At 35.7% G+C, this 26,372-nt stretch overlaps 2 protein-coding genes and 1 long non-coding RNA gene across 3 annotated transcripts; all 3 read left to right on the top strand.

Moving 5' to 3' along the window:
* The first annotated feature begins 10,717 nt into the window (after window positions 1-10,717).
* LOC121243622 lies at window positions 10,718-11,330 on the top strand. Its single transcript, XR_005936201.1, has 2 exons — window positions 10,718-10,790; window positions 10,862-11,330. It is a non-coding gene; the product is annotated as an uncharacterized LOC121243622 (long non-coding RNA).
* A 1,379-nt stretch (window positions 11,331-12,709) lies between these two features.
* LOC121242290 (F-box/kelch-repeat protein At3g06240-like) lies at window positions 12,710-13,947 on the top strand. The gene is made up of 2 exons (XM_041140177.1): window positions 12,710-13,162; window positions 13,220-13,947. Exons 1-2 carry the CDS (start codon window positions 12,710-12,712, stop codon window positions 13,907-13,909), a joined length of 1,143 nt encoding a protein of 380 aa, XP_040996111.1. The 3' UTR covers window positions 13,910-13,947.
* An 11,170-nt stretch (window positions 13,948-25,117) lies between these two features.
* Window positions 25,118-26,372, top strand: LOC121242289 (protein FAR-RED ELONGATED HYPOCOTYL 3-like). The gene is made up of 3 exons (XM_041140176.1): window positions 25,118-25,981; window positions 26,071-26,238; window positions 26,316-26,372. Exons 1-3 carry the CDS (start codon window positions 25,118-25,120, stop codon window positions 26,370-26,372), a joined length of 1,089 nt encoding a protein of 362 aa, XP_040996110.1.

Raw genomic sequence — 26,372 nt, 5'->3', positions numbered from 1 at the left:
TTAAGAGTGGTGGAATCGGAAGAGTGATGCGATGAAGAGATGAAAGAGAATAAGAGATGGGTATGTGTCGATAAAATAACTAGCAGTGTGGAAGTGGGTTGGCAGCAACGTTGGTGTCGACGCCGTCGACTGAAACTGGCGGTAATCATATAAATTTTATTAATAGAAAAGCTCAAGTACATAGGTAGTAAATATAAGAAAGAATCTAGTTAGGGTTTACAATCGAAAGAAGAAGGTCAAGAACATTGAGACCGTTACAAACAATGGTTCCCGCCCATAAAAGCAATGACTTAAAAAGAAAATATTTAGTTCCTCCATTGTTCTCTCACAATCGTTGAAGCTTCTTGCGTTTCTTTCCTTCCAAATACACCAACACATAGAGATAGACACAATACGCCAAATGGCCGCTACCTGTGAGTTACCCTGAATGCCTCGCCAACTTGCGAGAAAGTCCACCAATCTAAGGGGCATGACCCATGACAAACCGACTCTCGTGAAAAAATCATCCCACATTCTCCTGGCCACCTCACAATCTAGAAGCAGATGATCTACTGATTCCCCCTGCTTCTTACACATACAACACCAATCCAGCACAATTACCCGACATTTTCTCAGATTATTTGTAGTTAGGATCTTGTCCAATGAAGCTGTCCAAACAAAGAAAGCCGCTTTTGAATGAGCTTTCATCTGCCATATACTCTTCCATGGGAACATGGTCAATCTAGGATTCATTAAAGTTTGGTGAAAGGATCTAACAGAGAAGTTTCCTTTCTTAGAGTGACTCCAGTGCATCTTATCCCTGGTGCCCCCTGGCATACTTACTGAATACAATGTCTCAAAGAACTCTAAGATAATCTCCACCTCCCAATCTTGGGCTGCCCTACTGAACTCAATATTCCATTGAGGGGGTCAATTTGAAAGGACCAAAAGATCGGCAATCGTAGCATCCTTTTCTCTTGTAAGCTTGAAAATAGCAGGAAAAGTATCTTGAAGGCTATGATCACCACACCAATGGTCATAACAAAATCTTAAGCGAGAACCATCTCCCAATGTCCCCTTATATATTTCCATAACCCCACTCAATATTGCTCTGGAAGCCATTATCTGACTCCTCTACCTTCATCAATATACTCATTCACATTTCCCAATAAACGACCAAGGTTAGCAAATTTTGAGAGAAATCAAAATCGGAGGTCGGAGAATTTACCTCTCTATAAAAGGCATTTTGAGGCTTTGATTTTAGCTTCTCCACCGCCAAGCTCAATCTATTCACTAGGAAATGGGTTCCTAAAGGTCTTGGTGAATAGACTGAACTTGGTGGTGAAGAAGTTAAAATTAAAGCCTCAAAACTCAAAATGCCTTTGTTAGAGGTAGGTCAAATCTTGACTCGGTACTTATTGCCAACAAATGTTTGGATAGTAGAATCAAGTCGGAAGAGCCGAGACATTTGTGCAAACTTGAAATGGAAAACGCTTATGAACATGTTGGAGATTTTTTCTTTATATGCTCGAGCGAGTACAGAATGGTAATAATGGATCAACCATGATTACTCACCATATCTCACCTATTATTTGCCAATGACCCTCTAATCTTTTGTGGGGCCAGACATGATCAAATTCAAGCCTTAATGGCACTTCTTCTTAGTTTCGAAGCCGTTTCGGTATTGAAGGTGAACTTGGCCAAATCAAAAGTAGTTCCAAAGAGAGATGTTACTAATGTGGAGAACATGGCTACCATCTTGGGATGTAGGATATCTTGTTTGCCAATGAAATATCTTAGTCATCCCCCTTGGGTGCTTTGTTCAGATTCAAATATATTTGGGAAGATGAAATAGAGAAAATGGAGCAGATATCGGCTAGTTGAAAGATGTACTTACCCATAGGTGGTATGGTCACTTTACTTAAAAGTACTCTTTCCAACTTACCAACCTACTTCTTATCATTCTCGCCTCCCACCAAGGGGACTTAACGCATGGAGAAACTTTAGAGGGATTTCTTATTGAGGGGATGATTGATGAGTTTAAGTTTCACTTGGTAAAATGGGCCACTATATGCTTCCCTATCTCAGAAGGAGCACTAGGTATCAGGAATTTCTAGGCTTCTAACAAGGCTTTGTTTGGCAAATGGTTTTGGAGATACCATCAATAACGGGCATTGTAGAGAAATTTCATAGACTAGAAGTATGGTGAAGCATTGGGAGGATGGTGTTCAAATGAGGTAAGTGGGCCATATGGGGTGAGTCACAGATCCAAAATAAATTTTGGCATGATATATGGTGTGGCAACAAGATACTCAATGAAGCTTATCCAAAAGTCTATGGGATAGCAAGAATGAAAGATGCCCCAATTGCAGACCTTTTGCTTCTATCTAATGGTGCTCCTCAATGGAATGTCACTTTCGAGATGCACGAGACTGGGAAGTCGATGCATTTTCAGAGTTTTATGACCTAGTATACTCTACCCGCATGAGAGGGGAAGTTGACGACAAGATTTTCTGGCATCACTCCACTCCTTCTACCAAGCCATGATCTTCGCATAATACAAATCAATTCCCATGGAAGAGTATTTGGAAGACAAAGGCACCAAGGCACTCTTCTTTTTATGGACGGCTTCCTTGGGAAAGATCCTCACACTTGACAATTTAAGGAAACGTCAACTCATTGTCATGGATTGGTATTGTATGTACAAAGAGTGAGGAGTCTGTTGATCATTTAGTACTTAATTGAAAGATTGTCACGACCTTATGTAATGATTTCTTCACTCGAGTGGAACTAACTTGGGTGATGCCGAGAAGGGTGATCGATCTCCTAGCTTCTTGGAGAGGTTTTTAGGGTAACTCTCATATAGCAAGAATATAGAAGATGGTCCCAATATGTCTATAGTGGTGCATTTGGAGGGAGAAGGACAAAAGAAGCTTCGTAGATTGAGAGCGATCAATGGATGAGCTTAGAAAATTGTTTTTCAATACTTTACTCCATTGGTCGGTTGTAATTGATTTTAATAGAACAAGCTTCCATGAATTTCTTGTATCACTGAACTAGCATGCTCAGGTGATGCTCTTGTATGTCTCGTTGAACTGGGCTTTTGCCTATTCTTATGAACAATAAAATTCTGTTTACGGATCAAAAGAAAATTAGTGGGATTGGGATTAAGATATGGGTCAACTCGTCTTGTGCCCTAGTGTATTGTGTTACTATGGTTATGTCAGTGGTCAATATATAAAGCATCATGTGGTTCTCCAAGCAATGCTTATGCCCGTAGCATTCATAATTTCTCATGTTCATACTAATATACATGTGATGCACTTTTCAAGAATGCAAGTGCTATTGTAACAATTGGACCATTAATGTAAGGCACAAGCACTGAACATAAAGATAGGGATGCTTGGGGAATAAAATGAGATGAGAATTTTGTGAATAGTAAAATGGTTTGTGAATAGTAGTGAAATGGTTTAAGTTAATATGTTTTATTGGATTTTGGAAAATGAGAGATAAAAAGTGAAAAATATATTATAAAGTTAAAATATTGTTAGAATATAATTTTTTAATATTATTTTTGTTTTGAAATTTGAAAAATAGTATTATTGTTTGTGTTTTATTTCGAAGTTTGGAAAAGTTGTAATAATTAGGTAATAACTCGAGGAAAAAGTTGAAGATTTGAAATTAAACAATATTTGTGTTTGAGTGATGTTTGGAAAGAAAATTATGAGAAATTTCAAGATGAGATGGGATGAAATATGTTTCCCAAACAACAACTTAGGTTACATAGTAGGCAGATGACTCATACAGGTTTCAATGTGAACCTGAGACTCAAATGTACAAGCAGAATCATCGTGTCATGTCTCACAAATGATACATAAACCTAGCAAGTCACAAGGCTTAATTACCTAAAAGGCCTGTTTTCAGCTGCAAGGAGCTCAGCACATCTTCCCCTTGATATGATTTCCTTGTTGAAGCTAATCTTTTCATACTGATTTCCCAGGTTAAACTTCCCTACAAACAAATTAATGACACATTAGCATCAACCTTTAGGGACCAAGGAATGACTTAGGAGAGTTCTCTTTCTAGCTTTATCCCAGAGTTATTTGTTCAATTTCATAAGAAGATGCAATTTGGATTTTACATAGAAGCACGTCAGCTAATATAATTACACATCTCCCAACATATATACGAAGAGGTGTGTGTGTGTGTGTGTGTGTTGTACTTTGCTTCAAGGGACCTGTGATACGAATATTGAAGGGTCCACGATATCACATAGAAGAAGCACAAGAACCAGCAAACCAAATGTCAAGTTGGCAGACTACGTTGCTTGATGCGTGGAACTTGATCTTTATTATTATTTACTGCTTTATTTGTTATTACTAGACTTTTCCTTGTTTGGGTGTTTTCTTCTATTGCTTAATGCTTTTCATTATTATGGGACTTGTTTCCGAGGTTGTAAATGGTTGCCTATATGGAACCATGAGACATTTGGAATGGGTATTGAATCAGTTTTACAAACTAGCGTTTGGTATTCTCAATACTGTGAATTGAGAGAAGGTCGGTTTTGCACCGTGAGCAGAGCAAATGAGTGTTCATACCTATCAATTGGTATCAGAGACACTACGATTCATTCCTTTCCGCTATCAATGGATGATCCAGCAAAAACCAACAAGGTTCGTTTGGAGCAACTTGAAGGAGTTGTTTCTGATTTACGTCGCACTATGCAAGAAATGAGTGTAACTAATCAGTCCATTCTCCAGGAGTTGGCTAAATCCAACACTCGTTCATCGAGTCGGGACAAATGCCATCGTCGTAAGGGATCTCCCCGTAAGTCTCCCCAAATGTCGTGATTGTCATCCTCGAGTTCAGAGGACTCTGAGCCTGTTGATTCTATTGAGGGAGAGAGTGAAGTGTCTTTTTCTTCTCAAGCGTCCGATACAGGTTTAGAGGGTGATAACACCAGGGAGAAAGAGAAGACTCATACGTTACGATTGCATTCTAGGGTGAAACTTGATTTTCCACAATTTGCAGGTGAAGACCCCACTGTTTGGCTTGATCGCGCGAAGCAATATTTTTCTACTCAGGAGATTCAAGGTAAGAAGAAGGTGGTATTAGCTTCTTTTCACTTAGAAGGTGAGGCAAATCAATGGTGGCAATGGTACAACCGTTCCCATCATGGCAAGACCATCTCATGGCATCAGTTCGAAAAAGGAATCCTCCATCGTTTTGGACCAACGGATTTTGAGGATTATGACGAAGCACTTATTAAGATTTCACAAACAGGTTCTTTCCGGGCTTATTTGCAGGATTTTGAAAAGTTGGCTAATCAAGTGACGGGGTGGCCAAAGAAAGCCCTTCTTGGTGCTTTTATGGCGGGGTTGAAGGATGAAATTGCAGTGGAGGTGCGTATGTTTCGACCAAAGAGTTTACAAAGGGCCATTAATTTGGCCAAATGTCAAGATGAGAAGTTGCAATGAACTCAAAGAGCTATGGGAAATTTTCACTCCACCAATCGTACTACGGTGCCTACAACTTTAACTACTCCCAATTCTATGCCAGTTAATATCAAGCCTCTACCAACTTCGGCAGTGAAGCGATTATCATTTGAGGAGATAAGGTTGATGTGTGAGAAGAATCTCTGTTTTAATTGTGATGAAAAATCCACTCCTGGTCATAAGTGTCAAGCTCAGACATATTTGATTGAGGCCGAAGTTTCGATGGCACTGGAAGCTGCAAAGGAAGAAGACTTGGAGGCTATAGACTCTCCAACCGATCCCCTTATTTCTCTGCATGCTCTGTCGGGAAGTTTGGGTAATCGTACCATGCGGGTTCGAGCTGTGATACATCACCAAGAACTTAATGCATTGATTGATAGTGGCTCAAGCCATAATTTTATCAACCAATCGGTGGTCAATCGATTAAATCTGACAGTTACTCCTATCACTCCATTTTGTGTTCGTATTGCTAGTGGTGAAAAATTAGAGTGTCATGCGAGATATGATAAGGTCCTCATTTCAATCCGAGGATTCAATTTTGAAACTACTTTATTTGGATTTCCTATCCGAGGTTTGGATCTCGTCTTGGGTTATCAGTGGCTTGAAGGGCTGGGTATGTGGGGCATAATTATGCACAGTGGTCTATGCAATTTGTAATGGACAATCAACAATATCTCATTAAGGCTGAATCAATTGGGCCTTCTAGTGTGGTTGATGCCAATTCTTTATTTCAAGAATGGAAACAGGGTGCCGAGATGTTTTGTTTAACTGCTATTGAGGGTGAATCTGAATTTCAACACTCTAGTGCTCCAGTTGTTGCCGATGAAATTACGCATTTGTTAACAGAATATTCCCAAGTTTTGGAGACGCCAAAAACCTTGCCCCCAGTGCGCGAGTGTGATCATCGTATTTTGTGGAAGGATAAGTCTACTCCCGTCAATGTGGCCCCTTATCGATACGCTCATTTCCAAAAAAATGAGATCGAACGACAAGTTGAGGAAATGCTAGCAATCGGGTTGATTCGTCCGAGTACGAGCCCTTTTTCTTCACCAGTTTTGTTAGTAGAAAAGAAAAGGATGGTACATGGCGATTTTGTACAGATTATCATGCTCTGAATGAGGTGACTATCAAGGATCGCTTTCCTATCCCGACCATTGAGGATATGTTGGATGAATTGTTTGGTGCTGCTTACTTTTCCAAACTTGACTTACGAGCAGGCTACCACCAAATTCGTGTTCATCCCGACGATGTTCACAAAACAGCGTTACGGACTCATCATGGCCATTTCGAATATTTGGTAATGCCCTTCGAATTGTGCAACGCGCCTTCAACCTTCCAAGTTGTTATGAATTCAATCTTTAAGGTGCATTTACGTCACTTTATTTGAGTTTTTTTTTTATGATATTTTAATTTATAGTAAATCTTGGGCGGACCACCTTGTACATCTTCGGATTACGTTGGATATACTGGTTACATTCTTTTCAAAATGTATTTTTGGCCAAACTGAAGTTGAGTACCTCGACCATATTATTACCATGAAGGGGTGAGAGTTGATCAACAAAAAATTGAAGCTATGACTCATTGGCCACGACCCAAAACAGTTATTGCACTACGGGATTTTCTCGGCCTCACTAGATATTATCATAAGTTTGTGCGACATTATGGTCTTATTGCTCGGCCATTAACTCAATTGCTCAAAAAGGGGCAGTTCACATGGACTGATGAAGACGAAGATGCTTTCAGAAATTTGAAAAGTACTATGACTTCTACACCAGTTTTGGCACTACCCAATTTTTTGGAAGAATTTCTAATTGAAACAGATGCTTCTGGATTGGGTGTAGGCACAGTACTCTCTCAGAAGCGGAAACCGATTGCTTTTCTTAGCAAGGCAATTGATCCTGCAAAAAAGGCATGGTCTACGTATGAAAAAGAGATGTTGGCTATTTTGGAGGCAGTTAAGTTATGGAGACCATACTTGTTAGGAAGGAAGTTTAAAAGTTGCACTGACCAACGGAGTTTACGTTATCTTCTTGAGCAGCACATCACTACTCCTCTGCAACAAAAATAGATTGCTAAACTTTTAGGATTTGATTATGAGATTATTTATAAACCGGGAAGAGAAAATAATGTAGCAAATGCATTATCTCGTAGTGGGCGAGATTCTGAATTAACTGCTATTTCAGGTCCTATTTGGGAAGTTTGGCGTGAATTAAGGGCTGCCACTGAACGTGATTCAATTTTGGGTCCCATTATGCAGTAGTTCAAAGTTGATCCATTATCTATAGAGGACCATGTGCTGAAGGATGGGTGTATTATGCGTGCAGGTCGAATCTTGGTACCTGACTCTCCAGCTCTCAAGAAATCTCTTCTCCATAAGTTTCATGACAGCCAAGTGGGCGGGCATGCTGGCCTTCTTCGCACCTATAAACGTTTGTCTCTTCTTTTTAATTGGCGTGGCATGAAACAAGACGTTCGATTGCATGTCCAGCAGTGTGATTCTTGTCGACGTAATAAATATGATACTCACTCCCCTGCCGGCCTCCTCGAACCATTAGGTCTTCCTTCGGGTGTATGGACTGAAGTGTCCATGGATTTTATAGTTGGTCTCCCCAAGTCAGCCGGTAAGGATATTATTTTTGTAGTCGTTGACTGCCTCACAAAGTACACCCATTTTATTGCCTTTGCCCATCCTTACAGCGCTAGGGATGTTGCCAATGTTTTTGTTAGAAATATCGTTAAACTCCACGGTATTCCTACATCCATAGTCTACGATTGTGATCGGATTTTCATGAGTCATTTTTGACGAGAACTCTTCCGATTGCAAGGTACAACATTGAGCACCAGCTCGACTTATCATCCTGAGACGGATGGCCAGACCGAAGTTGTCAATCGGTGCTTAGAATAGTATCTCCGTTACTTTGTCCATGCAACACCAAAACGTTGGGAAGCTTATCTTGCTGGGGCTGAATTTTCATATAATACTTCCTTTCACAGTTCCATCTGCATGACACCCTTTGAAGCATTATATGGCCGCCCACCACCCATCTTGAATTCATATGTTCCTGGATCTACCATCGTAGCTGAGGTTGATAGCACTCTGCTTTCTCGAGATGGTATTCTTCACCAACTCAAAGTTAACTTGGAAATTACTCGCAATCGGATGAAGCAACAGGTTGATAAAGGTCGACGTGAAGAAGTTTTTTCGGTAGGAGATTGGGTCTATTTAAAATTATAGTCGTATCGCCAACACTATGCTCTTAAGCGTTCGTATCAAAAGTTGGCTAGCAAGTTCTTTGGCCCTTATCAAATTCTCGAACGTATTGGTAATGTTGCTTACCATCTTCAATTGCCTGCTGATGCAAAAATCCATCTTGTTTTTCATGTTGCTCTTTTGAAACATCGACTCGGGGACCATGGGGTTGTGCAACCAACTTTACCTCCATATGCTAATGATGGTTTACCATTGCTACAACCTGATTCTGTTTTGGGTGAATGTTGGGTTCAAAGTGCGAGTGGCCGCGTAAGGGAGGCTTTGATTCGTTGGAATAAATTACCTAAAGAGGATGCTACGTGGGAGCCTACTTCTACTATTAAAGAGCAGTTTCCAAACTTTAACCTTGAGGACAAGGTTATTCTCACAGGAGGGGCGAATGATACGAACATTGAAGGGTCCACAATATCACGTAGAAGAAGCACAAGAACCAGCATACCAAATGTCAAGTTGGCAGACTACGTTGCTTGATGCGTGGGACTTGATCTTTATTATTATTTACTGTTTTATTTGTTATTACTAGACTTTTCCTTGTTTGGGTGTTTTCTTCTATTGGTTAATGCTTTTCATTATTATGGGACTTGTTTCCAAGGTTGTAAATGGTTGCCTATATGGAACCATGAGACGTTTGGAATGGGTATTGAATTAGTTTTGCCAACTAGCATTTGGTATTCTCAATACCGTGAATTGAGAGAAGGTCGGTTCTGCACCGTGAGTAGAGTGAACGAGTGTTCATACCTATCAACCTGGAACCAGAGACACGCAGAGAGACTAATTAACTTCCAAATGGAAAGCACATTCTGATCCAGGAGCAATGCACAGAGATGAGAAATTATTGACAAGTTACTCATATGAACTTCTTCAGTTACAGACCTTCTGGACCCTTTTCCGGATTAAAATCCTGAAAAGAATAAAAATGTTCAAGCTTAATCACCACAAACTCAGTCGTGATTGGGTATAGAGTACCAATTATAAATGTATACAGAAATGCTTGCTTAGTGGGTCCCAAACTTTTTAAAATAGGTTGTATGCTGAGTGTAACCTGCAGATATGATGCATCTGTGGAGATGTCTCAAGATCCCTAACAGCATTCCCAAAGGGCATTCAATAACTAAGATTTTTCTTTTAGCTATTTCTGGAGAATCTACAGGAGAAACTAATTACAAGGTTTTCTACGGTAAGGAGGATTCAGCGCTAAAGTTAACACCCACAGCTCTGAGGTTCACTTCTTTATATATATATATATATATTTTCTTTTTCTTTTTCATTGAAAGCATTCTTGGCTTCACCTGTCGCAACTCCGATAGAACCAGTCAAGGTTAGATTTTCTGCAACAATAGTTCCTGCTGCCATCGCCATATAGTATCCTCCACTCGCTGCCACATCAGACATTGATGCAACGACAGGTTTTGATTCAGCCAAAAGTCTGATTTCCCTCCACATTCTGTACAACATAAACACCACAGGGTAAGTTAACCATAGGACAGTTTCTTTAAACAATTCAATACAAGAAACCAAAGGAGGGCCTCCCCTTGGCAGGGTAAAAACCCAGGTAGGCTTATGGCTGCTTTCTTTGGCTCAAAATGCCAATTACACATAACAGGGTTGAAACTTTAGACACAGATTCAGGAAATGTAATTAGACACACGCATAATAGAGCAATGCTACACATCCTCCTCAACCTCCACACACCACATTTTTTAAAATTTTAAAATCTTTTAATAATTTTTTTTTTTTTTTTGAGTTTATTCTTTCTAAACTAATTCAATTCTTTTATTCATTATTCATATATTAAATATTTGATAAAAGAAAAAAAAATAAAATTAAAAAAAAATGTGTTGTGTGGAGGTCGTGTGAATAGTAGGAGGTTGTGTGGATTTTTTCTTTAAAACATTATCGAGAAGAGAAAATATTCTCATTAATCACTGTAGTAAATCAAACACTGCACACCTTCCGTGCCAACCAATTTTACAATGAAAAAGTCTACTTTCACCCGGGAGGGGGAATCCCCGCGTACACGTCTATCCACGTGTAAAAATAAAACGGTGCGTTTCGTTTTCTTCTCATCTTCTTCTTTGCATCTTCTTCGCATTTTCTTCTCACAGAACGCAGACAGGTTCTTCTCATCTACTGGTTCTCATCTTCTTCGTCTTCGTTATTTTCTGACCAAGTTGTGCGCCATTGGTAGGGTTTCTTCAACCAACGATTGATAGGAATCAAGGATCTACTCATGATGTTGCCATGGGTATGAATTGAAAACCAGAATATTCAATCAAGAATAGAAAAAAAGAGGATTGATCATCATGGGCAACAATTTGATCATCATGATTTGGGGCTTTTGTCACCTGGGATTAAATCTTCTACATCATAGGTAGATTCCCAGAAAAAAAAACGAAGGTGGAGGACCTTTGATTCCTTGTATATGCAACTTTTAGAATTTACCCAAATAGTATTGTAAAAATGAAAGAACAAGGCAACCTCCTATGCGAAGCCGAATCTGTAAAAATGAAAGAACAAGGACCTTTGATTTCTTCCTTTCGTAAACCCCAACAGTTTTTATCTCTGAAATGAGTTTGAGTTGCAGACCGATTTGTGTGCGGGTTAAGGTTTGCTTTGAAATCGTTTTTTCTTTTTTAATATTCTATTTTTTTAATTTTTAATTTTATTTATTTATTTAAATAATATCGGGTGACGTGGCATTAACCACGTTAGCCAATTCCGCAACAGGTACCCAACACCGGGTACCTGTAGCAGAATTGTTTTACAATTTGAATTTTTTCCTCCTCACTGTAACTGGCAGTTGGATGTGAGAGAGAGCACTTGAAGAGAGAGAAGTGAGAGACGTTGAGGAGAGTCAGAGAGTGAGATCTTGATGAGAGAGAGAACACTTGAGGAGAGAGAGAGAGGTCGAAGAGAGAGGTTGAAGAGAGAGGGGTTTGATGAGAGAGAGCTTGAAGAGAGAGAGAGGTCAGAGAGAGCTTGATGAGAGAGAGAGACATAGATGAGGCGTCTGACATTTAAAAAAAATAAAAAGTGTGTGTAGTGTGCATCGAAACAGTTGAGGATGCATAGCAACTCTCATGTTCTTTTTGACATAACATTGCCCCGTGGTATCACATAGTTTATTAAAAAAAAATTAAATATATATATATATATATATCTTGAGCTATCGAATTTTTGTACACATATTTTGTACTCAAGTTTTTTTTTTTAATGATTAAAGAATTGTTTTCTAATTAGTTTATAAATTTTATTTTATTTTGAAAAAAATTTAAAGTGATTTAAAAACTATAGGAGTAGCACGGCTCTTCTTCTAAACTAAATGGGGTCCAAAAATATAAAAGGGTGAAGACTGAAACTTTTGGTTTTCTCTAATATTTTTGTGTATTTTTTTTAATTTTTTAATAAACCACGTAACATTACATAGTGGTACCACTTCAAAAAAGTCGTATGAGCGTTAAGTTTTATATGATCAAATAATATTATTCAAAAATTTTAAAATAAAAATAATATTAAATATATCATCTCAATGTCGCTATTAATTTATTAAAATTCGAAGTTCAGATACGAGTTATTCATATAATAAGGTGAAGTGAGAACACTTCGATTAATTGACTGAACCAATCACGTCTTATGGGTTAAATAAAAGAAAAATTAATATATAGAAAGCTCTAATAAATAATTACAGCAAATTAATATTTTATGAATTTTCAGCATTAAATCTATCATGAAAACCAACATTAAGGACAAAACCTGCCCAGATATGAACATTTATTGCATTGGTTTTGCACAGATAAGATTGACAACGAGTATGGAATTGCATAATGTCTAAGCTAAGACATTACAGCCAGCAAAGCATCTTTACAGAAAATCTTAAATTACAGGTAGCAAATACTTTTATAAATAAATTCAAATCTTAATATTTTTTTGTACTCTCAAGTCTCAACCGGTGGTGAAATTAAGAATGTTGAGCCGCCATCTCCCTGAAGACGTGGTGACTGAAATTTTGTCGACGCTGCCGGTAAAATCGTTGATGCGATTTAAATCTGTGAGTAAAGCCTGGTATGCTCTCATCAGAAACCCTCATTTCATCGCAAAGCACCACAATTTCGCCATTTCTGATCACAATCGCAATCACTGCCGTCGAGTCATCCTTGAGCGTCGCCGAGCAACATTAGATACCCCATGTTTCTCCATGCACTCTCACGACACCCTGGAGTTTTCCGGCGACATACATCTCATCCCACAATTGTTCTCAGAAGATATTAACCCAGTACTTTTCATCGGTTCCTGTAATGGAATAGTTTGTGCTGTTGGTATTTCTGTAGAGCGTTTTCATCGTGGTCCTGATCCAGACCGGGCTTGGGAGATAGGGCTTTGGAATCCTGCAACCAGAGAATCTAAGAGGCTTCCGTTTGTCCCTCGCCCGCCTGATTTTGTCCCTTTCCCCCCTGATTTTCGCGTCCCGCGTTAGAATTTTGGCTTTGGCATTGATCTCAACACCAATGACTTCAAGGTGGTTAAAATCACGTGCTTCCATTCTCCGCGGCATTACCAAGTTGAGTTATACAACCTTACTACTGATTCTTGGAGAGTGATTGATGCATCCCTCAACTCAGCCTATTTTATTTGTAGATCTATTTTTCCTTCATACTTAAATGGATTCTGTTATTGGTTGATTATTCCTCCGCGTTGCGACAGGGAGCATAATTTATTGCTTTCCTTTGATATGAGCAATGAGATGTTCCGGGAAACAATGTTGCCTGATAATGCAAGATCTCTTGTTGACATTGCCATTATCAATGACTCTGTAGCTGTGATGTTTCCTACATATAGTAATAGTAGAAGGAATGACGTTGGAATATCATTGGAGTATGAAATATGGGTGATGAACGAGTCTATTGTGGAATGTTCTTGGACTAAACTATTTACGATTGCAGTACCCAGCCGTCCTTTACAATTTCGGGACGATGGTTTGATTGTGCTTAACGGCGGCCATTGTGTTTCAGATAAATGTTTGGTATTGTTTGATCCAAGAACAGGAGAACTTAAGAATCTTCCAATATATGGCCAAGGCTCGGAAATGTTTGATCTGGTGAGTTACGAAGAGAGCCTAGTTTTAATTAATGGATGGAGGAATGTGCTTGAGCAACAAGACACTTGATGATTATGATATTGTTATCACAGATTTGGACTATTATTATTTATCATGTGCTTGAGGAATGTGTTTCAGATTTGAAGACGTGAAACACGGAGCATCGTCTAAGCTTGTGGCTGAGAATATGATTCCTGTATGTTAATTCTGTTTTGGGGGATTTTGTTTTGTAAGTCAGCTCTTAAGTCAATGATTTACGTTGTTTTAGACCACTCAAAAGTTATTATTACTCGTGTTTAAATTTAATAGTTGAGAATTTTTTTTTGATAGAAATGATCATATCATTCATTCATAGGAAATCAAAGCGATTACAGACAATTATCAAGCCAAACGGCTTGAGAAATACAGTCTGGAATACAATTCTACCAAATAGCCATACTATCGACTTGAAACGCAGTCCTAGCCAACTTATGAGCTACCATATTAATTAGTTGGACTGAAAAAATTAGAAAATGAATGATATCCTATATTAATTAAATCTTTAATTGTGTATAAAATATTATAATTATAATAAAATTATAATTTAAGATAAAATTTAAACAATTTATTACACTTTGATTTTGAGTTAAACGAGCTTATTGGAATCCATTTATATCAAATTTAAACAGATTAATTTTATATAGTATTTTGTATTGAATTCACGATGATATATAACGTGTTAAAAACCGAAACTTTATGTGATAGTGACCGTACCAGCCCCTTGCCTTTTGAAACCAATAAAACAAATTACATTAATGCTGAAAATATTTCATCCACTTTATGTAATTTCAAAAATTTGAAGTGATTTTCTTTAAAAAAAAAATAGATACATTTAGGATTCACATAAAAATGTTATATTTATAATATTAAAATATAATTTTTTTTAAAAAGAGATTCTAGTACTGTTTTTAACATTCCTCGTATAACATTTTTGTCAAAATTTTAAAAAGATAAATTTAAAGAGACCAACAGAATATTCTTACATTTGTTATGTTATCTATGCGATGGTATGTAATATATTATTTATTACAAATATTAAAAAACAAAGAAATATAAATATCTTTGATTCTAGTTATTATATTTAATGGATGAATAGATATTTTTTTAATTACTAGTGTGTTTAATGGATAAATAAACAATTTTATTTATTTTTATTGAAAACGTTATAGTTGATCAAATGTGTTGGGAGAAAATAAAGCTGTTGTAAGTTGCAGCGTGGAGCGCCTCCATCAGTGATTCCACAGTTTGCATAGCCAAATGCCGTCTTTTAAGACGACACCCTCTTTATAGGTTATGAATGGGTAGGACTGTTCATCTGAGTTTCGGCCCGAAAACTTAAGTATACTCAAACTGTAACCAGAGTTTCAAACCCAGGCTGAAATTCGGATGAATCTGCATTTTAAACTCAGTACCTTTTTTTGAGTTTGAATGTTTTGATCTCATGCTATGGAAGGCAACAAGAGTAGTATGATAGGTAATCTCCATGCATCAAGAAGAATTATACAAAATTAAATTATATAAATTGAGCACTTCAACAAAAAATATTCTAATGGAACCTACAGCCAAGATACCAATTTACCGAATCTAGAAATCAATAAAGCCAGTTGTATTACGAGGTCTGAAGTTCAGGATAAGAGCTAGCACCAACACAAAGCCAAGTGCAATTATACAAAAAGTGAAGCGAAAGGGTGACTGACACTTCCTATTGAATAAATTCGACAATGAACTCGAGAAGAGACTACTCTCATACTGAGTACCCATCATAGTATTCTTGTTGCCTTTCATGGCATAAGATCAAAACATTCACTCCAAAAAAAATACAAAAAAAAAAAGTACTAGGTTTAAAGCTCGGTACACGGAGGAGGTGTACTCAGATTTTGCAATCTAGATTTCGGGCTAGAACCCAGAACTAGAATTCGATTTCCTGAGTTCCGGATTGGGCCGGAAAAAAAACTCGAGAAGAGACTACTTCTCATACTGAATAAATCCGACAATGAACTCGAGAAGAGATTACTTTCTCCTACTGAATAAATCGGACAATGAACTCAAGAAGAGACTACTCTCATACTGAGTACCCATCATACTACTCTTGTTGCCTTTCATAGCTTAAGATCAAAACATTCAAACTAAAAAAAAAAACCGAGTACTATGTTTAAAACTCAGTATCCAGACCGAGTGTATTCAGATTTTGCAGTCCGAGTTCTGGTTTCTTAGGTTTCTGATCGGGTCAGGAAAAAACTCGATCCGAATGAACAGTCCTATGGACTATGGGTGGAGACCAAGAAATTAATCTCAAAATTCTTTTTTTTTTTCTTTTTGTCTCCACCTTTACACTACATTTATTATACTGAAACGTTCGTTGAGCAACCCACCCTCTTTATGTGTCATTTTTTTTGTATCTAAAATTCTAAACGAAAACTTACTTGCTCAGGGAAAACAAGTGACAGCATGGAGGATTTTGATTTGACTAAAACGAGTGGCAGGGCGTGCCAATGTGAGAAAAGAAAATAATAAAAAATAGGAAATTAATTTATAGATTCGACTTGTTGATCAACATATAATATTGGCCATTAATCTTTGTAACTGGAATATCCTGTTATTTTTGTAAAATAAAATTCTGCCTATCATTCTCACACACTACATACTATATATATTTTTTTTTTCTTCATTTTTTTCTATAACAAATATGTAATATATGGATGAAAAGTAAAACAACTCAATTAATTTAATTAGAATAAAATTAAATTAAAATTAAATAAATAATAAAAAATTTTAAAATATATAAAAAATGTGTTTGGATGGTGAGTTACATTTCTCGGAAAACAAGACAAACTTATATTTCATTTTGATAAAACTAAACTTTTCCTTTTCTTTTAGTTTTGAAGTTTTCTTAAAACGATATATTCTGTGCAATTCTACAAAAGTTTGAAATAGTACTATTCAATAGGTTAATAACTTTTATACAATTAATAGCGAGAATTTTGATATTGATCCTTATATTTGCATGATGTTGCAATTAATGCCCTGCGAACATGGGTAATGCACCCTCTCTCATAAATTTTGTGAATTAAGTATAATCATATTCAATTTCTATGCTTTGACTTTTTTAGAAGAAAGAATTTATTTATAATTATTTATTTCAACCACTTTTTAAAATTAGAAATAACATATAAATTTAAATATTTTTCACATAAATTACATTTTGGGGGTCCCAACCTGATTCATTCATTTGACGATTTTATTCATAGTATCAAAGAGAGAATTGGAAATATTATGCGATAGTGACCGGTACCAACAATTTGCCTTTTTAAACCAATAAAATAAATTATTTACTATAAAAAGCTTTACACATTAATGCTGGAAAGAATACGTTATAAACTTCTTACTATCTATTTATTATTTTTTTTGTATTTAATTTTTTTTATAATTTTTTATTTTACTTAATGATTAAGAAAGTAAATATTAATAAAAGTTATATATTTTTTATTTTTTTTAATAATTAAGGATGTTAAAAAAATACTTTAAAGAAAATGATAAAAAAATAAAATAAACTTCAAATATACTTTAGTTGTAAATGAGTAGTAAAAAAATAGTAATCTTATTACTACCATGTACAAAAATAACAGGACATCTCCTGTTATAAAATTTAAGAAAAATGCTGGAGGCAGTCGGCTAGTGCAAGCTCTGGGGAAACGGTGCTGACGTGGACAAAACAAAACGACGCCGTTTTCATTTTTTTTCGTTTTCTTCTTTCATTTTTTTTCGTTTTCTTCGACCCCTCTCCCCCTTTCTCTACCCATCTGCCCCATCTCTCCTCACAGTGTTTTGAAGACCCTCAAGAAATTTCTCTCTAGCTACCCCATCCATTCTTACATTTCTAAATGTAATTTCTCTTACTCCAAGCCCTTCCGTTTCTTTGAATCAACTTCTAAATGTAGAAAACACCATGAATGCTACTCCAAAGTCTCCATTTTTTCACTGCCAAGTATAAGGTTTCTTCCTACGATCATCTTGGAACATTCAAAGTAACAAATTCATTAACCTTAAGAGAACCAATCTCTTTTTGATTTCAACCAATTCTTCTATTTCATTCATTGAAATCTCAACAATGGAAAATTTTCAAGATTTATTCATATCAAACAAAAAGGAAAAGCCATAATTCTCAAATTCAAATCAGACATCTAAGAATGACAAAACCCATGATTCTTACCTCAAATTGCAAGCTTTCCAGACTAAAAATGAACTCACAAGTCCCAAAATCTCTTTGCAATCAAACCCAGATTCACGCTCTTAAAAAAAAAAAAAAAAAAAAGTCTAACATAAAAAAGTTGTGACAAGTTGAGAGCAATTCCAAGACAAAAGAAACTAGAAAGGCAGATGGGAACAAGGTGGAGAAGACATGGGCACCCAACGCAGTTGGATCGAGGTATGGGTTTCAATCAGTAGATGGTTTTTTTTTTTTTCTAAGCTGCAGATGGGTTTCAATCGACGAAGAATGCTTGGCAAATGGGTTTAATCATTGGAATTCTTTTTTTTTCTTTCTTTCTAAGCTGCACATGGGTTTCGTTTGAATCAACTTCCATTTCTTTGCAAGAAAACTCAAATCCTTGCCTCTTGTTCTATCTAATTTCTCTCACTCGTTTTCATTTTTTATTTTTTTTATTTTAATATCAGTTGCTGTGCGTCAGTCGACTGCACGTCGTTTACACGTAGAGACTGTATATAGAAGAACTGAAAATTTAATGGCCAGTATTGCTTGTTGACAAGCTGGACCTCTTAATTTTTTCCTCTTATGAGCTTTTGAAACGAAATTGAATTGTTTCAGTTTTCCCCCACTGCGATCTACGATTGCAATCACTTCAATCAAATTCTTCCACGCTTCCACTTACAATAACTAGAAAACGGCGTCCTCTTTATAGAGTATATGTGAAGACTAAAAAATTAGTCTAAAAACCTATTTTTTCCTTCACATTTGCACTATAGTTATTATACTCCGTCATTTGTTGAGGAATCTCATCCCTCCTCATGTATCATATTTTTCTTATCTGAATCAAAACCTGCTTACTTAGAAAAAAAAGAAAAAAGAAGTCTCTTAGATCTCCTGAAGCCTCTCCCAATTCGAATTCAATCTCCTCTTCTTCTTGCTTCATATTGCCTTATAATATTTTGTAACTTGTTTTATTTTAAATAAACAACTACAATTTCTCTTACTTAGTACGTACTTTTATTTATCATTTATTTTCATTTGAATCCAGTTATCCGGTTCCAGCTTTGTATTTAATTCTAATTATCTGGTGCTGCTTCTATTATCATTTACTTCAAATTATCTGGTCCTATTATTAGTTCCTTTCATTACGTAGCGCTTGCCCTAACTTTCATTCACTTGCACTTCATTATTTCTACGGTTCTACCTACTTACCTTTATTACGTCGCATCTTGCCCATACCTGTATTTATTACCCCATACTTGCATTTATTACTTTATTTCTATCTACTTGCATGATTTCGTTATTCGCACTTGGCAACTTGCTCACTATTTTATATATATATACATATATCTATATAATATAAATATATAATGTTGCTACACGTATTTACAGTTTTATTTATATTTAGAAGACTCATTTTGATAATTTACTTTTGAAATTTAAATTTTATTATTTTCAACGTAATAATAACTGATATGTAAATAAGTAAATTTTTTTATAAGTTTTTTTTAAATATATTTAATGTTTTTCAAATATATATATATATAGAGAGAGTGATGCTACTCTGCCGCCTGAGTAGCATTACTCTATTCAACTACTAAGTAAAATTAGTCTATTTATTTTTTTTCAATTTTTTTAATCATATTTTTTATCATTTAAAAACATTTTTAAAAAATATAAAAAAAAATATCAATACACTAATAATTATTTCCTTAACTATTAAGTAAAGAAAAAATTTAAAAAAAAAATAAAATACATGACGTGTCAAAATCAAGAGATAAATTGAGTGGATAAAATAGTATTTTTCATATATATCCCTTACATCTTAAGGGTACGTTTGGTTACTCAACCTATCTCAACTCATTATTACAACTTTTTAAAATTTCAACACAAAATATAATAAACAATTCAACTTTTTCAAATCTCAAAATAATAATAATATTAAAAAATAATATTCTAATAATATTTTATCATCTCAACTTAAGTCAACTCAATTCAGTTTAACATCCAAATAAATGCATGTTGCTATAAGAGCACTCTCAATGGATTAGCCAAAGCTAAATGACATTTTTTTTATGAATGTAAGAGAAATTTAATTTTTGGCTATTCCATTCACATAAATCTCCACATTGGAATAATTATTTTTTCATTATATAACAATAAAATAATATAAGATGAATTTGGTTTTGATTATTCACATCAAATCTCCATATTAAATTATCTATTTATTCATTATATAGTAATGAATAACTAATAATTTAAAAAATATTTAATTTTTTAATTATTATTTTATTTTATTTTATCATATTTTACTATTTTATCTATTATATATTAATTAATAATCATATTCTTATTAAATTAATATATTACTAACTCAAATTAATATACCAATTATGATAAAATATGTGATTGAAAGAAATGAAAGAGAAATAATTAATAAAATATATATTTGATGTATGTGCAGTAACTTTTAAATTTAAAAATTTTTTAAAGTTATTGTAGTTAAATTCTAAATATTTAAAATTTAACTAATTCATTATGAGTATATTTTACTTTTTAATAATTAAATATTCAATAAATTAAATTTTTAATTAATCTATTAAAAATGCTCTAAGCAAATGAATAGAAATGAATAGTTTTTTGTTTTACACTTTCAGAGACGCTTATGTCCACGTGTGACCTGCTACAACTACAGTTGCGCCCCTAACTCGTGTCCTGCTTTCCGGTTGAGCCCTGACTATTCTACTTTCTATTCTTTCGAGTTTGATCTTTCACAATAGGGCTGTATTCTCGCATATTTTCTGATCTCTCTTTCTGGCATCTTTTAGATTTTAATATAAAATAGTTAATTTCTATTGTTTTTTTTCTCTTTCACAGATTCTTCTGAAGTTTCCAGTCTCTTTCAACTGCAGCAGTAATAATTTCTTGTTTCCCCGCACTTTACCAAACTAAAAAGTCTCTGCAGGTCGGTTTATTTCGTGAGTTTTACTACATAATGTCTATCATACTTCACATTCTACACTTCATATTTTTTAAAATTTTAAAATTTTTTAATTTTTTTTTAAAAATTTTTTTTGAGTTTATATTTTTAAAATTATTTCAAATTTTCTATTCAATTATTCATATAATAAATATTTGATAACAGAAAAAAATAATAAAAATTAAAAAAAATAATAGAATATGGAGTATGAAGAGGTTGTGGAGATTTTTTGTTATTTCTTCTGCTTTCAATTTTTTCTGTAATTTATATTGTGCATGATGGTGTGAATTTTTTTATGCAAGCATGTGGAGTTGAAATGACGAGCTAAAAAAAAGTTTTTAGGTTTTGAGATTATTTCAAGTATTCTTACTTCATTATTTACAAATATTCTTTATTCTCACTTAGATGGCGTTTATGACGGGTTGATGACGATATTGGGAATGGCCGGCACTGTTCGTCTGAGGCTGAAGTGAGTGAGAGACAAAGAGGAGAGAGAGTATAATATCTATTTATGTTTAGATCTAAAGAATATTAACGATGAGACGATTTAACTATTAACAAATATTATATAATATCTTTTTAAATAAAATAATTTATTATTTTTTATTACTATTTATAAATATTCTCAACTTTTTTTTATCATTTCTCACTTAGATGACGTTGAAATGACGGGTTTTTGACAATCTTGAGAATGGATACTGTTCGTTTGAGGCTGCAGTGAGTGAGAGACAAAGAGGACAAAGAGAGTACTATCATAATCGCATAGATTCTCCATATCTATGTTCACCTGTTAGGTGCAGAAAAAAACAATAGTTCTAGATACACCCGCGTTTTACACCCGCCGTGGAACTGGCTGACGTGGCAGACAGAGTGTAATAAAAAAAAAAAAAAGGCGGAAGAAAGGAGGAAAAACCAAAAAAGAAAGAAAACAGAGAGGGAGAGAACGAAAATGAAAGCATTCTGTTTGTTTGAAACCAGAGAAAGGAAGAAACTGAAAACCAGTCCCGTCGTGTGTTGGGCCGTCGTGCGTTGGATGCATCTTGCGAAACCAGAGAGGGAAATCGGCACCAAAAAGCTGCGTTGGGTTGGGTGTTGTAGATCAAAACCAAAACCAGAGAGGGAAAGCAGAGAGTTCGTGCGAACACAAGAGGTCGTGCGAAACCAGAGAGGGAAACCTGTGTTCGTGCAAAACCAGAGAGGGAACCTGTCTTCGTTCGAAACCAGAGAGGGAAACTTGTCTTTGTGCGTTGGATCCGTCTTCGCTGTCGTGCGTCGTTGGTCTCTGTTGTTCATCCTGTGTGATATCCTACAAAAAAGAGCTGCTTGATACGGTTGAGATTTAATTTTGAGATTTCGTACCCTGCTGTATAGCGAACGTAGAGAGCAAAACCATGTACATTCGGTTGAGACCCAGTCCTCCGAACATTCTTGGTGAATTTCATCAACAAAAATTTCCTCAGACATTGATATTTATCGTGTTTAAAATTTTTGTCAATGATGGCTTTTGTATTGAACAGGTTGTTGGGTACTTTGACACAAGCACTGCAGAGTTTGTGGGCGAATCTAGTAAAAGGTCATCATCTCAGTAAAAATCATTCAAAGCACTAGGTAGTTATGATATTGTTACTTTTATAGCATTAATGGTTAATGGAGATAGTAGATTTCTATAGTGGTTTTGGAAAATATAAAATGCATTAAAATGGACCCAGAACACACCATTAAAAGAAGTTGGAAAAAATTGAAATCATTTGCTAATCAAAAATTCTGTAGTGGTTTTGAAAAATTTAGAATGCATTAATCTTGTAATTTTTTACCCCAGATGCAAGACAAACTCATAAAGTTTGCAAAACATCATGAATTAATGGTTTTTCCTTTTGCATTGATACTTACAAAGAAATGAACTTCTTGACAACTAAAGCTTAAGGTTATTTGAAACATGACATGGAACTTGGAAGCTATTTTTATGTTCTTTATAAGCTTCACAAACTCATGTGCATTAATTAGTGTTCTAGTGAATTAAAGGAAACAAATGTCATTAGTTGAACTGTACGGGTTAGATTTCTTAATTTGTTGTTGGGGGTCAACTTTGTTTCTTCGTTTACAAGTTTGCACTTATATATTGCGCTAAAAATACTTGCTGGTTACACATTGATCTTAAAATACTAACTTCTTTATATATTGTTCTAAAAATTCATTTGTTATATAAATAATATTTATATTTATATTTATAATGCATTTGTCTCCCTCTCAGCATGGGAAACGGGAAAGAACAACCATCTACGCTAACACCAACTAGCTCAAATCCCGGATCCGCAGTATGTTATATCATTGAATATTTCAATAACACTTGAATTTGTTGAGTTGATATTGAAATCTCAGAATCCATCAATAACTTTATCTAGTGACATGTTAGGACATACCATCAACTTATCCAAACATTCCAAATTACATGTCTGGTTACTATGGACCAGTGCCTGCGTGGTCACCGGATTTTCTGCCTTATCCAGTTGACAACCAATATCCAATCAACATACAGGTGGTAATATTTATCATGTATAATTTTTAAAAATGTTGGCTTCTTTTCAGGAGTTTAATTGCAGTTTTTTTTTTTTTTTTGTAGAATGTTGGTTATCCACGTCAGCATGACATGGAACCTTTGAGCCCTCCCATCAATACAAGCTCCGCTACAAACAAACTAGTTGGTTCAGATGATAATAGACCTGATGGTTGTCAAACTTATGCGCCATGTACATCTAGAGTTGAAGAAAGTAATGAGCATAGACCAAATCCACGGGAAACCGAGGATGGCAATGCCGGGTCATCTCAAAATGTGCAGTTGGATGGTGATGATATGATTGAGGAGCCAAAGTCGGGGATGAAATTTAATTACCTGGAAGATTTAATAAGTTATTATAAGGAATATGGTAAGAAATGCGGATTTGGGATGATGACAAAAAGGACTGAGAAGGGAGATGATGAAACTATTAGATATGTCACCATTGCTTGTGCCCGTGGTGGGAAGGCTCGGAATAGGACTTTGAATGTCGCCAATCTACGCCCGACAAGAAAGAATGAATGTAAGGCAAAGATCAATGCGTTAAAAACCAAGGGAAAGTTTCGGTTGACTACAGTTCATAACATCCATAATCACGGCCTCAGTCCAAAAAGATCTCGGTTCTTTCGATGTAATAGAAAAGTGAGTGATGCTATAAAGAGGGTCTTAGACATGAATGATTTGGCTGGCATCAGAATGAATAAGAGCTTTGGATCTCTTGTTGTTGGTACGGGTGGGTTTGAGAACCTCCCGTTTTTGAAAAAAGATTATCGTAATTATATAGACAAGGCAAGACATCTAAGACTTGGCGCAGGTGGTGCAGGAGCGCTTCAAGAGTATTTCAGATGTATGCAATACAAAAATCCTGGATTTTTTTCATTGATGGATTTGGATGATGAGGGGAGGTTGAAAAATGTCTTCTAGGCAGACCCCCGTAGTAGAGCAGCCTACAAATATTTCAGGGATGTGGTCACATTCGATACCACATACCTGACGAATAGATATGGGATGCCTTTTGCACCATTTGTTGGTGTAAACCACCATGGGTAATCAATTCTGTTGGGAGCAGGCTTGATTTCTAGTGAGGATACCGAGACGTTTGTGTGGTTATTCCAAACCTAGCTGCAGTGCATGGATGGTATAGCTCCGAAAGCTATAATCACTGATCAGGACAAAGCCATGAAAAAAGCAATCGCTATTGTTTTTCCCAAAAGCCGGCATAGATTTTGTCTGTGGCATATATTGAAGAAAGTTCTAGAAAAGCTTGGCTCCTATGGATTATACAAAAGTGGAATGAAAAATGACCTAATGAAATGTGTGTATGACACCCAAAGCGTTGAAGAGTTTGAGAAATGTTGGGATCATTTAATTACCACTTACAACTTGCATGAGAATGTGTGGTTGTAAAGTTTATACACTGAGCATGCGCATTGGGTTCCGGCATTCTTGAAAGGGTATTTTTGGGCTGGAATGAGTATGACGTAGCGGAGTGAGAGCATGAATGTATTCTTTGACGGTTATGTTCATGCTAAGACAAACTTGAAAGAGTTTGTCGACCAATTTGAGAACGCTTTAAAAAAAATTGAGGATGAAAATGCCGCGGACTTGCACACATTTAACGTCACAATTCCCTGCATATCCAGATCTCTGATTGAGAAGAGGTTTCAAGATTTGTACACGAATGCCAAATTCAAGGAAGTTCAGCAACAAGTTACTGGCATCATCAATATGGATCCAAAGTTACTTAAGAGGGATGGTGCAGTACATACCTATTCGCTAGAGGATGAAGTTCGTTTGGAAGAGTTCACTAAACTGGTGACGCATTATGTGGACTTTACTGAGGAAGATGCATCTGCAAAGTGTTCTTGTGGTTTGTTTGAAATGAGGGGCATATTGTGTCGGCATATTTTGGCCGTATTCAAATGTAACGGGATTAAATCTTTGCCAGATAGGTACATTTTGGATCAGTGGAGAAAGGAGATAAAAAAGAGATACACCTTGATGCACAGCAGCTATGACGAAGGGGAGCAGCGCACAGATTGTAATAGATATTCAAGTCTGCTGAATATCTGTTATCAGATGATCACACATGCAGTGGGTTCGAAATCTAATGCAGAGGATGCAACTACTAAGTTACATGCGATGATTAACATGTATAGTGCCAATCAAGAACCCCCATCAATGACCCAAACGGGTTCCAGTGTCGATTGTACGACAAAGGACACAACCACAATTGGTAGTTCTAAGCAAGTACTCAGTCCACATGTTGTGAGTGGGAAAGGCAAACTCCCATCTCTGAGAAGAGCATCCAGGATGGAGAATGACATGTGGAAAGCTAAAGCAAAAACAAAATGTAAAGAGGTGCAGTTATTTAATACCTGGTTCTTATTAATATTTTATAAATGCAACTATTCCTACGTGTAACTTGTTATTTCTTACTTGATTAATAGTGTGATGGAGGATATACACTAGTCGTAAGACAAACATGCAGGAATTTATTCCTTACTCCAGAGATCGATATGTCAAATCTTGGTGGCGTCCAGGCTGTTCCAGAAAGCGCCGCTATTGACATCAATGGAACCCAAACACAAGAAACAATGTTTCAAAGTCAAGAAAGTGTAAGTGTTGTTTTCGATATATTTAAATCTAAAGATCGACACAAGAAACATTAGTAATTGGGTTTTTTTGTTTACAGCTACAATTTGGGTTGGATGGATCACAATCAGTGTACTTTGGGTTGGATGCATCATAA

The sequence above is a fragment of the Juglans microcarpa x Juglans regia genome, chromosome 8D (assembly GCF_004785595.1).
Source record: "Juglans microcarpa x Juglans regia isolate MS1-56 chromosome 8D, Jm3101_v1.0, whole genome shotgun sequence".
Taxonomy (NCBI): domain Eukaryota; kingdom Viridiplantae; phylum Streptophyta; class Magnoliopsida; order Fagales; family Juglandaceae; genus Juglans; species Juglans microcarpa x Juglans regia.
Note: the sequence above shows the minus strand (reverse complement) of the source record. Positions and strands in the feature narration are given on the sequence as shown.